The 13,010-nt window shown below is 36.5% G+C and overlaps 1 protein-coding gene across 13 annotated transcripts in view; it reads right to left on the bottom strand.

The window, feature by feature from the left end:
• ADGRL2 (adhesion G protein-coupled receptor L2) overlaps window positions 1-13,010 on the bottom strand; it is a 226,445-nt gene that overhangs the window by 25,838 nt on the left and 187,597 nt on the right. For all 13 annotated transcript variants that reach the window (XM_072648835.1, XM_072648845.1, XM_072648841.1 and 10 more), the window contains 6 exons: window positions 10,988-11,110; window positions 10,504-10,709; window positions 9,138-9,311; window positions 7,802-8,011; window positions 6,544-6,764; window positions 5,132-5,198 (listed from right to left, as the gene is read on the bottom strand). In XM_072648835.1, the coding sequence (XP_072504936.1) occupies window positions 5,132-5,198; window positions 6,544-6,764; window positions 7,802-8,011; window positions 9,138-9,311; window positions 10,504-10,709; window positions 10,988-11,110 (1,001 nt within the window). The remainder of the gene's footprint in view (window positions 1-5,131; window positions 5,199-6,543; window positions 6,765-7,801; window positions 8,012-9,137; window positions 9,312-10,503; window positions 10,710-10,987; window positions 11,111-13,010) is intronic.

Raw genomic sequence — 13,010 nt, 5'->3', positions numbered from 1 at the left:
TCACACATATGTGTTGGAGAATGGAGCCTTGGTCTTTTTAACTCATCCCTCTGGCTACCATAGTTGATCATCATGGGTGACCTGACTTTAATTCATTCATGTTGCTGAAGGTTGGGGATAGGGAGAAGAGTAGAAGGGAAGAGTTGAAAAAAATCTGCTACTCGAAAAACTCCTCTGCTTCCTTGGCAAAGAAAGCAAAAACTACTTAAGTCAGTAGTGCTATTTCAAGTCCTTTATAACTTATAATCACTTGTTTCTTAAAAGCCATACTTTCATTAAGAGAACATGCTCATACACAAGCAATCTTACAAAAATACATGTGCATTTTCAGGCTAATCATATGCATGTATGTTCCTGGGGAAATAAATGTTCTTGTAAATGAGAAGCATGCATTTCAGTGGGTTAGGATCCAAAATACATCCCTCCCCCACTCACGGAGTTAATTGTGCCTTTTGTTGTAAGCAGCTTGTCCTAACTCATTTTAGGTGATGTTCAGATCTGCTTGTTTGTGATTCCCTCTCCATGTCATCCCGTTACTGGAAGAACCTAATAACGCGTTAGCCAGTGATGCCACCTATCATGGTATTTTATATGTTTAGCTATCTGCTTGGTTCACTTTGGAGACCAGTGAGCTAATCTTGATCATCATCATGGACAGACTTCAACTATCCACATGTGTGCATATTCTATCAACATGCAAACATTTAAAAAATAGATTGCTTATCTATCTGAAGAGAACTACATGGACCTAAGTGAGAGAAAGTCAAGAGGAAGAAATATTTTCCCCGTATTTTAATGAAAAGAACCTCTCAGCAACCTCAGAAAATCCTGTAATTTCATAAATTATTGTTGAAATAACCTCTGTCAGCATAATTTATTAGAACTCCCCATAAGGATCAAGCTTCCCTACTGACTGACTGGCTGGCTCTACCCCATTTTACCCACTGTAAGCGTGCATGAACAGAGGAGTTACAAAGAAGTCAAAAGACCAGGGGCTCTTCTGACCAGAGATTATAGGACAGCCCTGTTTGTTTTCTAGCCACCAGCCTGCTCAATTGAATCACGTACGCCTGAGCTTAGCAGCTTAAAATTCACCATGCCCAGCCTGCAGTGCTGACATGGATATGATAAGACAGAGGAACAGAAACACCCCTCTGAAGTAACCTCACTGAACCACACATGCTCTGACCTTTTTTGCCCTCCCTCGAGCTTTTGCTACCTGGCAAATGCAGCTCTCAAACTGCACTTGGATCTGCAGATCTTTGCTGGTAGCCATGCAGAAGCCGATTTCTCCCTGGGACTGGCAGCCAGAGAGGGGTTCTCTGAAGAAGACTTCTAAATGAGTGTGCGAGCTGAACTCTTACTGAACTGAATTAATTATTAAAGATGCAGATGGAGCTGTCCAAATGATAAGAACAGCTCCTGACGTGTCATGATCCAAGCTTTCATTAAACCATTTCAGGCATACTAATGGTTTCCCATCGTTCATTACTTACATGCTCTTTTCTCATAGATATAATAACCCTGGGTGCCCATAGGCATATCACACTATAGAAATGCAAAAGCCAGGAGGTTTTGTCTCCTTCAGAGCCTTCCATTTCTTCAGAGAATCCTTGGGATCTAAAAGCATTTACTGATTTTAACATGACTAAGTAGAACAGGGTAAACTCAGAGAGGAGGAAAGGGGAAGGAGATATTTTCTAATAGGGCAATATCTATCACCCACTATAAGAGCAGGAGATGCACCACACCAACCACTATACCATGGCACAAAAAGAAATAAGGCATAGGTGACAGGTTATGGCTATTAAGCTATTTTCTTTGTGTGCGCCACCAATGATGAATATGCTACCACAGAACAGGGATCCTCTCCAGTTATACTCAAGATATAGCACTGTACTTTCTGTTTTGCTTGGTTCTGGGACGCTTAGAGGGCAAACCAATTGCAGGAAAAGAATTACTCTCAGGAACTGTACTGTGATTGCTACCTGCTGTTACATTTTTGGGGGGGGGAGGGGAGAAATTGGGAATACTGCTCCTGAAGGCCTTTCACATCTCAGTCAAAATGGTTTGCTAGAGGATAATAATGACACAGCCAATAAGTAACAGTGGACTCTAACTGAACATGGGCAACATGATTAAACATCCTTTACCTCTATGCTTACTCTGACTTGGTTAGGTGTGAACATAAATGCCCTAAGCAATGCCCAAGGCCAAACTCTCCAAAGGAAAAATTTTTTTAGCATTCTAAAAGCAAGTATTTATTGTCAGAAGCACAAAGACAAAGCGAAACACAATGTATGTGAACAGATAATGTTCATTTGCTTAATATAATCCTTTTTTGGTGTGAAGGCATTTTATTAATTCAATTTTTGGGAACAGATTATTTATCATTAATCTAGGGCTGGAAGGAACCTCAGAAATCATCTAGACCAATCCTGTCATTTTACAGATAAGGAAACTGAGGCTCAGAAATTAAGTGCCCAGTCCCAGGTAATACATTTAATAGCTTTTTTTGGGGGGGGGGGGAGATAGGGAGAAATAGGACATCTACATGATCAGATGTCTTGTTTTATTCTAAAATTTATTCTTGTATGTATGTATGTTTAAGGATATGCAAAAAACCAAAACACAAAGGAGACAGTTTTACGGATGTCACTACATCATATTAGACACTACTTTTGTCAAAAGGAAAGAAAGTCTTTGGTTTGTCTGCATTGTCCAGACCGCCTTCGGTTTATATCTTTTTATATATGTGAGGTATACAACTCAAACAGAAAGGAGACCCTAAGTCATACATAAGGATTCCTGCAGGAGCAGATTGACTTACAAAACCATACATTATAATCTGTATTCTAATGAATTTTTATTTATTTTGTTAGATATTTTCTAGCTACATTTTAATATGGTTCTGGCCCCACTGGGGAATGTTGTCTATTGGTTAGAAGTGTGTTTGACACCTCTGATGTGAAGTACATCATTGATAGAAAACTTTGAAAATTCTAGATATTTTCTGAAGTGTTGTTCAAACTGCTAATCAATTTTTCCTGTTGAATACATATTATATACATATATAAAATACATTATATATATATATGACATCATATCTACATATGTATATATACTATATATATAAAATCTGTATGTCTATTTATGGTTAAGAACATGTTATGGAATGTAGTTCTTTAGTCTAAAAGTGTACGTATTTAATATATCTTAATGACTATATTTCTGTGTTTTAGTAGAGATTCTTCTCATATAGACTGGACTAGATGGTAGTAGTTAAGGTCCCTTTCAGTTTTCAATTCTTTGATTTTGTAAGGCTATACACTAATTAAACGAAGTCAGTTTTAATGTTATATTTTATGTGTTCTATTCCACCATGTTAACATATTTTAATTAAAACATTCATGACTTCAAATCATTTTATTTTGTGCCTGAGATTTTTTCATTTTACTGTACAATTGTGGAATCACTAAACTTCCTAGGTGACATAGAGTAACTTCCTCTTTTTACAGATGAGAAAATGGAGGACCAGAGACATGAAGTAACTTCTCAAGGGCATGTATGACGTTAGTGGCAAATCAGGTTTCTGACTTCCATTCCGAGGAATTTTGAGAAATTATACCAAATTAAATTAATTTCAGAAAAGACGTAACTTTAATGCTATTATGCTGTTCAAGAAAAATACTGTTGAAAACTTGGCCCAGAGAAATGACTTCCTAAGATATAATTTATGTGGTATTTTTTTCCTCTTGTAAGAGAATTCGATATTCACATAGCTTGTTATCTGATAAAGTTAACTCGTTTTTTTTTTTAAATCAAGGATTCTGAAATGACATTTAACTGTTTAACTAGGCATATAATTAAACCTCCCTGAGCCTCAGTTTCCTTCTTTTTAAAACAGGAATGATAGGTTTAGTACCTTGGAGATCATGCAATCAATACCCCCTCTATCATTAAAATCAGCAATTTTATTAATATATTTTGTTTCTACATAACTCACAACTCTCAATATACCCCCTTCCTTAAATTAAAAATATTCAAAATAATTTTCATTTCTTTTTATACTGCTAAGGAGAGACTGAATCTCCACAATGCCAAACACAGAGATGAAATCTAAAATTCAAATATACAAATTGAGATAGTTTGCTTATACGTCTTTGCCAATTTTTGTCTCTTTCCAAATATGGAATGAATAAAAGGAGGAAGTTTAAAAAAATTTTTCTTATTAGTCAAAGTTAGATAAGGAATATAAAAACATATAGTTTTAAAAGTATGAAATAATTTTAACTTCATATGATTTCATATATAAAATGACTTAAAAACTCAAGATTTTTCAAGATAAATATTATCCTTTCTCTTCACCCCTATAAAAATGTGAAAAATAAATGTTTTACTAATGTATTCAGAAATTATTCTATATGCAAAATGTATTTTTCCATATAATAAGTATTTTACTAAGTATTCTTAACCCTTTTCCATAATCTCCTTATACAATCAAAAGGAAACTGACACTAAAGATGTTCACCTAGAGGAATCTCTTGAATTTAAATGCTCCAACATTAATAGGAAACACAAATTTGATATTTACCCTTTTTCTGCTCTCTTAGTGCAGCAGCATTGGTATAAGAGTTTAAGGGATCTGTGAATTTTTCTTAAGATAAAAAATAAGGAGGGCTATCCTAAGGAAGAAGCATTTATAAAAGTTTATCTTTGGCCAAAAGACTAATTAAAATGTATACAAAATTAATTTCCATATGTGTCATATTGACCCAAATGGCTCTGATAGTATACTTAGATATGCGTTTACATATGTATCTACATGTGTATATGTGTGATTAATTAGTTCTTCTAATACCAAGATGGAGTTGGAAAAAAAGGATAGAAGTATACAAAGAGAATATTTTTCAAACACAGGGAAATTTAGTAGTTACTTGAATATGTGGAATATGATGATGACACCTTTTTGTTTTAAAAGGTATACAGTATGAAGCCACAGATGCACAAAATTAAAAACTCTTAAAATGTGTCTGACAATGAATTAATGATTCAACACAAAGTATCATTACTATAGCAAGAAGGAGGGAAGGGTTGGAGGGGAGTAGGTGGATGAGAAAAGCATCCTTACCATAATAATAAAGGTAACAGGTCCAATGAAGCTCCAGATAAAAGAGTTATCTACATGAAGCCAGCAACTGAGAGAAGAGAGAACATAAGTTACACAATGTTGCTCTGGCTCCTCAAATACTTCCAACAAGAAAACGTTATTTTGAGAATAACAAGCTACTTCTAGACGTGACTTTGTAAATACAAAGTAAGCAAAGATGATCACAAAAATGCAGCCTTTGTTTCCTGCCTAACAAAAGCATTTTATTGAGTGAGGAGTATTTTAAATACTTGCTGAGCTTCTGTTAAGGCTGATTCCCTTCCTGTATGATAATGCAAGAATAATTTCCCCATTATTGGGGAAAACAGAGCAATAAGAACTACAAAAGAAAGCCCTCTGTCCACTTTAAGATTTCAGGCTTTCCTAAAGAAGCTATGAACCTCAACATCAAAAACCCATTTGATATTTCTCAACTTCCCTGTGTAATCTTCAAAATTTGCCTTTTATCTTTATCTATCTCAAGTAAAGTGCTTATCCCCATGGAACAGAACAGACAGAAAATGCTCAGATGTCATGTTCTGTTGCAAAACAGTGTGACATAAATAAAATGACTCAATTGGGAAGGGAAGGGGACCGAAGGGAAAGCATTCCACGCCTATGGGATCCAAGTCAAAGAGGCAGAGCCGATTTGACTTCCTGCTCCCCAATTCTGCTGCCTCTCCACCGAAATGCTTTTGTTTCTTTCCTCATTTGCAAAATCAAGCAGCTCTCTTGCGGTCCTTAGCATCTTTCTATAATGCAACTAATTTTATCAAAGGAGAAAGTAAACAGTATAGGGAGGCAAATTCATGCCTCTAGCAACTCAAATCCTTGGAAACATGTCTATGTCTACCTTCTGTCACTTTCTATAAATATCTCTATTTTTTTATAAATAAAAGGCAGGGGCTAATTTTAATCCTGTTCAAATTGCCTGACAAAATATTATCAAAGCAAAACATCATATGGGATAGAATGTTCTTCTCTCATCATTCAGTGTGAGAGTTAGCCAGAGGGGCAGTTAAACAAAGGCAACTAATGAAGCATTAGCTTAAAACTGAGCGGGTAAGCCTGTCAGACACTTTAACAAAAAAAAAAATTTTACTTAATATCCGTTTTAGACCAAAAAGTTATTTACTTTTTCGATTTGTTTCAGGTCAATCTTTTGTGTTAAAAAGAAAGACCATAATTTAGAAACCGCCTCTCCCAGACTGGAAATTCTCTGAACCTAGAAAATTACAAAAGACTTGATTGTAATCTGTGTACGGCATGGCCATTCTCTTCCCAATAAAGCTTTCAGAGGCTATTTTACTCTGTCAAGGACCCTCAGTGACAGCTAACAGGCTTTAAAAAAATTATTCATTTGAAAAACACTTAGGTCACTTTCAATTACTCACGCCTTCTCTGTTCCATAGCTCTTGTAGTCGATGGCTGCTGAGACACCAACTACCGTGGCAGGGAGGAGGTAGCCAGCAACATAATAGTACTTCTTTCTTGAATATTCACTCTCAAACACCTCTACAAGCATTAGATAGAGCTGGACACCTTCTAGGCACATCCAAGCAAAGGCAGCCAGGAAGAAAAAGTGTAAGAGGCCTGCAAATATTGGGCATGCGATCTGCAAAGAAAGGATGAGTGTCAACGGCAATGCCTTGCTTCAAAAATGGATAAGGTTAGCTAGGAAACCGCACAATTTACTTCTTAAAAATTAGGTAACGCTACCCATTGCTGCAAACAAATAGGCACACATTCTGTGATCCACTATGAAATTCTATTTGTGGGGTCCTGCCATTTTCAAAGCCATAAGTGAACAGCATGACTGAAATTTTAATACAGTGTTGAATCTTGAAGTGATTTTCAAAGGGTGCTCATTTTTTTTTGATACTGTAGTAAAAGTTACAGTGCATTCTTTAACAGAACAGGCTACTCAATGAGGCTGTAATCCTTTAATTACAACAGTGGCATGTTGTTAACATTATGAAAAATCTTGACAATTCTACAAGAACAAGCTTGTAGTGGATTTGGTCCATGAGGCTAGATAGAACAGTTGGTTCCAGATATATTATTTATAGCTTCTGGTTGAAATTCTGTGCAGCAGCCAGGAGTCTCTCTATGTGCTTTAAATGACAAATACCTCAGCTTTTACTATGTGAGGAAGTTCAGCTGTCAGATGTGTAGCCAACTTAGTTTCACCTTTGTCCAGGTGAAGACACAATGAAATAACCACAAAATTTTAAAATTCCAGCTGTGTCACAGATTCCACAGTGACAGGTAAACCTCCAGGAATCATCTCTGGATAGAGCCTTTGGTGTAAAGAAGGCAAGACTTTGTTAAAGAAGATCTCGTTTTATTTCAGAACTAACCAAATCTGTCCTATTCAAATCATCTGACTAAATAACAAAGTATGTTTCTCAAACAGGCAAACACTCTTGCATGCTGTTGGGGACAAAGGGGCAGGATGGGCTGATATTTTCGAAGCATGAAAATATCATTAACTTGTCTGTCTTGATCTATGTCAAACTTTCCTCCTATTGTTCCCCCATCAGAGACACAGTGTGTGTTGATAGCTTGGGGGCAGTGCCATATTTAAATTCACATCAAAATCAAAAAGTCATTTTCTGAGAATGATGATCAATAGGCACAGGGGTAGCTTACCGTGTATTCAGTCTTATCAATGCCTATTAGGAAAATGAATTCGGCAATGAAAAGATTGATGCAGAGATTCTTGTGAATTGTGTTACGATCACTCTGTAGACCACGGAAGAAGCAGAAAGTGAAGATGCAGATGGCTAGGCAAACAAGGGAAATGACAATTCCCACCCAGGTGATGACAGTGAGGAGTAACTCATGAACACCATCTTTGTACTGCAAGAGAGAGATGGGGAGGGGCGCATTAAAAGGGCTGTACTTCAAAGTAAGAGAACTTACTATCCTAAGAAGTTGGAATATTTCTCATTTCATGTGTGTCCAAATAGAAAGCCTGTCAGAAAGTTATCTTCTAGACCTGAGCTTAACTGAAGTCAGAATGACAGTGGAAATAATAATTAACAGTAGTGCAGCACTTTGTGGTCTGTAATCTCATTTGATCCTCACAAGAATCCTGTAAAGCAGGTGCTATTATTAGTCCCATTTTACAGAGGAGGAAACTGAGAGTGAGATCAAGTGATCTGCCACGGGTTGCATAGGGATATAAGACAGATTTCCATACCACAAAAGAATTTGTGATCACATAACAACACTTTGCTCTTGTCTTACGTATTTTTAATACCAAAAGTATTGTTGAGAAGAGGAAATTTAGTTTGGTAATATTACTGGACATAACAGAGTAGGCCAACATGACAATACATATTGCTGAAAGCTACCAAGCCTGAAAGAATTGTAAACAACTGTAACTGGAATAAAAGACTGGTATTCTCCCAATTTTTCAGACCCAGAAATAGGCAAAGTTGTTCCTTTGTGTGATTATCTTGTATTTTATTAATTATCCCTTGTTATTATCACTTATTCCTATCTACCCTAACAGCTTAGCACCCACAAAAGATCTAGCTGACGTCCTCCAGGCCTCCCTAGAAATGCCTGGATTTCTGTGCCACAAGGAAGAATGTTAAAACACATTCAAGAAATCCCTCTGATTCTTTTCATCACCTATTACCTTGTACTCTGCATATAATTACGGAGTGGCAAAGCATTAAGAAACAGAAAGGGGCATGTGGTGCAACATAGTTGAACCCAGGTACAATGTAAGAAAAAAGAATGTAATCTTGGAAAAGAAATGCACTAGGCTAAAATAGAAAGAAATATAAAGGTAGATGCCTCTGAGAGAGTAAAGCAAATATATGGTAAAGGAAGGGCACTACAGGGACTTCCAGAAGGTCCTACTAGCTGGTTTTGTTTTCAGTCACAATGAGCACCCAACGAAGGGACTTATTTCCCAAGCTTAGTGGAATCTCTGGAGATGTTCCCAATATTCATTAGAAGCGCAAATACTTACTGCAATTTCCCTGTGGGCCATGAGAATTGCAAAATTGGTTAGGTGGCTGCACGCGCACGTTGTGTGAGTTTTATTAGTGTCAACCAGCTTGCAGCCCTGGGTAGACCAATATCCCATCATCGTTCTTTCGGAGTAGTTCCAGAAGGAGCAGTTTGCATTGAAATAATTGTCAGGCTGGGAAATAAAATGACAAGATAAAATTAGGATTTTACACTCTAAGATGGCTATAGCAATTGTTTAATATGTGTAAAAGGTAATTTAGATTAAACTTTGCATGTTTCGGACTATAAAGTTTTTCATCAGCAAAATTGTGGACTATGTTGTACAAGGCAGGCATCTAGCTTAAAAGGGACTTTATAGTCCGAAACACTGTAAAGTGTACTCTGAATTACCAAAGACCCATTTTAGACAATTACAATTTCCATCTTATGATTTTACATACTGATGGCACATTAGAGTCATTTTTCCCTTTCTGACAAAATTAGAGCTATGACTATATTCTAAGGAATCTCTCTAGGAACCAAGTGTTTTAAAATCCATTTCTTCTTTTCCCCTCATTTTGGGTCAGCTCAAAGTGACATGTAAGCAACAATCTGAATCACACGGCCAACTCCTTAAGGCTCCTCTCCAGGCAAATCCACTGAAATAGCTACGAGAGAGAGAGATAGAGACAGAGACAGAGACACAGAGAGACACAGAGAGAGAGAAGTAATCTCACACATTTATTTTCCTGTGCCAATTCAGGTGATCCACTTGGCTGTGTGAGAGAAATGATTCTCTCAGCTTATAACAAGAAAGTCTACACAGACTGCAGACAATCTTCTAACATAGTGCAGTGCAGTCAATTAACTAGCAACTTAATAGCTAGGATGGAGGATTGCAGTAAACTCAAGACATAGCAGAGAAACTGCATTTCCTCGCCCTGCTTCACCTTTTAATTCACAGTGCTTCGTAAACATTTTCCCAAGCAGAGCCTGGAATTAAAAAACAGGGGTTAAATGCTTTCACTGACATTTAAACTCGCCACACTAAACAGGCAGAACCATAAGAGTTGATATTCTGCTATCCTGCTGTTAAGGTAAGAGTTAATTTTCAATCTGAAACAAATTAGAGTCATTTACATTTTCATGTTGATTACTGAATTAGCTTTCATTAAGAATACACTTAAGTTCTAATAATCACTGAACCAGGCTCATTTAATTTTATGTTCATAGACTTAAATAAACTTGTGTCTCTGACCTAGTCCAACATTTAAAATTCAAATGGAAAGGTGTTCCTCCTCCTCTTCCCCCTCTTCCAACATTGTTCCCTTCTCTTGCTGGGTTATCAAACCCTCCCATTAATTCATTAATTCAGAGTAACTCACATCAATGTGTTCCAGGGTAAAAAGCACAGGGTCAGTCAGGTAGACGCGGCTGGACTCCTTATTGAGCGAGGCTGAAATGACGTGGGAATTTACCGCAATGGTACTGTTACGCCCAACAAAGTCACCCCCTAGTTTTATAGTTGCATTTTCAGTACTAAGGAACTGTCCCAAACTCTTGTAAATGATGAAGACCAACTTTGCAAGCCCTGTAAAGGAGAAAACAACCTTATTTCACAAGAATCATGCTTGTAGCAATTCTCTAGCAGTGAGATAAGACATCAATGGCAAAATGAAAGAAAGGTATCACTTAGGACTTGGACCCAAGTCTAGTACAAATCATCGTTGTAAAAATCTAGCTAATTTTTTTTTTTAAACTGCAGCAAGAGCCCAGTTAATCAGAAGTTTAAGAACAAAGAGGTTGAAAATGTGTGGTCTGAATATGGAGTATATATTCAAAGTCTTATCATTTTGTGTTTAGCCTTACCATTCCTGCTGTTCTGTTTGACAGTATTTGCAGAAAGCTGGATTGAATTGGATCCTTTGTTGCCCTGAGGAAATTTCAAGTCTTGTACCTGGCCTTCAGTACTGACCACTGCAACTTCCAAAACTGTTTCAATCAAACAAAGAAGGATGGAGGCAATACATTAAACACATTTTTGAGGGTCAAATGAAAGACAAAATTTTCCTGAGAAGTGTTTCTACATGCAAATATATATATACATATATATATATATGTAGTTTCGCTTTTCAGTGAATTCTGTATGGGATAGACTCTTCTACTCCATGAAAATTCTATGCACTGTGGAACAAAGAATAACTCCTAAATGCCAATTAAATTTTTGCCATTTTTTTGTTCTTCTGATGGTACTGATTTATTGAGAATTCTTACATAATGATTTTTAATGGATTAAAAAATTTTCAAAGAATTAACAGAATTTGAGCACTCAGCCTGGTAAGTCAATTAATCTAGCCCATATATGAAAGGAATTCTCATAAAATTGGGTTCACATGCATGTTGTGCAGAATTAATACCATGTAGAATAACTACGTAAAATTGTGAGCTCTTATTTCTCAAATGACTCAGATGAGCACAAAATTTTAATCAATAGGTTTCTTTGCATTAGTCTAAGCCTGGCATTTATTTCTACACATAGACGTAAATCGTAATCCAGACAGTCACAAGTCTCAACTCCTCTGTCTTTGTGCTTTTTCTAGTCTTAAGAAGAAACACAAACACTTCCTTTGACCAAGCAAGAGAGCAAGTGTACAAGACTGAGAAGTTTAAACATGGAAATTACTCCAGGCATTTGCATGACCAATGGAGTCAATTAAATTAGATGTAAAAACTTTTTTTTCTAAGAAAAATATAATAATTGTTATAATCCTCAACATAAATATGTAACTTTTAACATTCTGTACTAAAAGAAATTTTATTACTAAAGCTCAAAATTTTATGCTGATTTTTTTTTTTTGTTGAAAAGGAACAGCCTTGCTAACAAAGCCATTTTGTATTGATAGTATATATTCAGAGAAAAAAATACTATTGTATTTATAACAATGATAAAAATAGTAACAATAGAAACAACCGATCTTTATATACTGGAAAGAGGCAAAGTATGATGGTAGCTATGTTAAACCCATCTTAATAACTGCATTTTTCTATTTTTACAAATATTGTGTACATGTGAGTTTATAAAGACATTAGCCCACACAACCCCTCCCCCCCAAGTTGATGGGGTAGAGGAGGGATGCTTCCCATTCAGATGATGGGTCAATGCTCTGAAAACAGCCATTTTTCCATAGGACGCAAAAATAGAATCAGATACAAACTTTACTCTCTTGATCACAGATAGCAGTGATTCCTTCCGTCTACATGGCCCCTTACCTTAGCAGGCATACTTGCCAGAAAGGAGGCAGGGGAGTAGTATGCTAGAGTTCTGTCCTCTCCCTACTTTGTATATCTACAGGTCAAGTCTCTCATTCAAGTTCTTTTAGTGTCTATTGTCATACAACTGTATACATAATTTGAAAATTACATTCATATGACTATCTCTAGGTAAATAAATTTCTTTCTTTTTGTTGCAAAGAGTGGAGTGAAGATGACTTTAACTCATTCTGAGTGCATTATTAGGGGCAGATCCTGGTCACTGAGGAAAGGGGTGTGATCTATAGATTCTCCCTTTATGTTCTCCTTTGAAAGGCAGGTAGACTATTACTACCTGTGCCTGACTGTGACTTTTCCACAGAGCAAAATGAGTTCAGAGGACTGAGAATTTTGTCACGTAGGAAAATCATCTCAATCAGCTTTTTTTTTCCTTTTTTGGGGGTGAGGATTGGGAGTCCAGAGAAAGCATAGTTGAAACATTTCATATGAACAGTTTTGTCACAGGGAAAATCAGCATAAATCAGGCAGTAGCAATGAGGTCATTTTCTTTCTTTCTCTGAACAGTTTCTCACCTGATCAGAACAGAGAATGAGAAAGGCAGCATAAAAGCTCGCCAGTGATC

Source organism: Notamacropus eugenii, chromosome 2 (genome assembly GCF_028372415.1).
Source record: "Notamacropus eugenii isolate mMacEug1 chromosome 2, mMacEug1.pri_v2, whole genome shotgun sequence".
In the NCBI taxonomy this organism is placed as follows: Eukaryota; Metazoa; Chordata; class Mammalia; order Diprotodontia; family Macropodidae; genus Notamacropus; species Notamacropus eugenii.
Note: the sequence above shows the minus strand (reverse complement) of the source record. Positions and strands in the feature narration are given on the sequence as shown.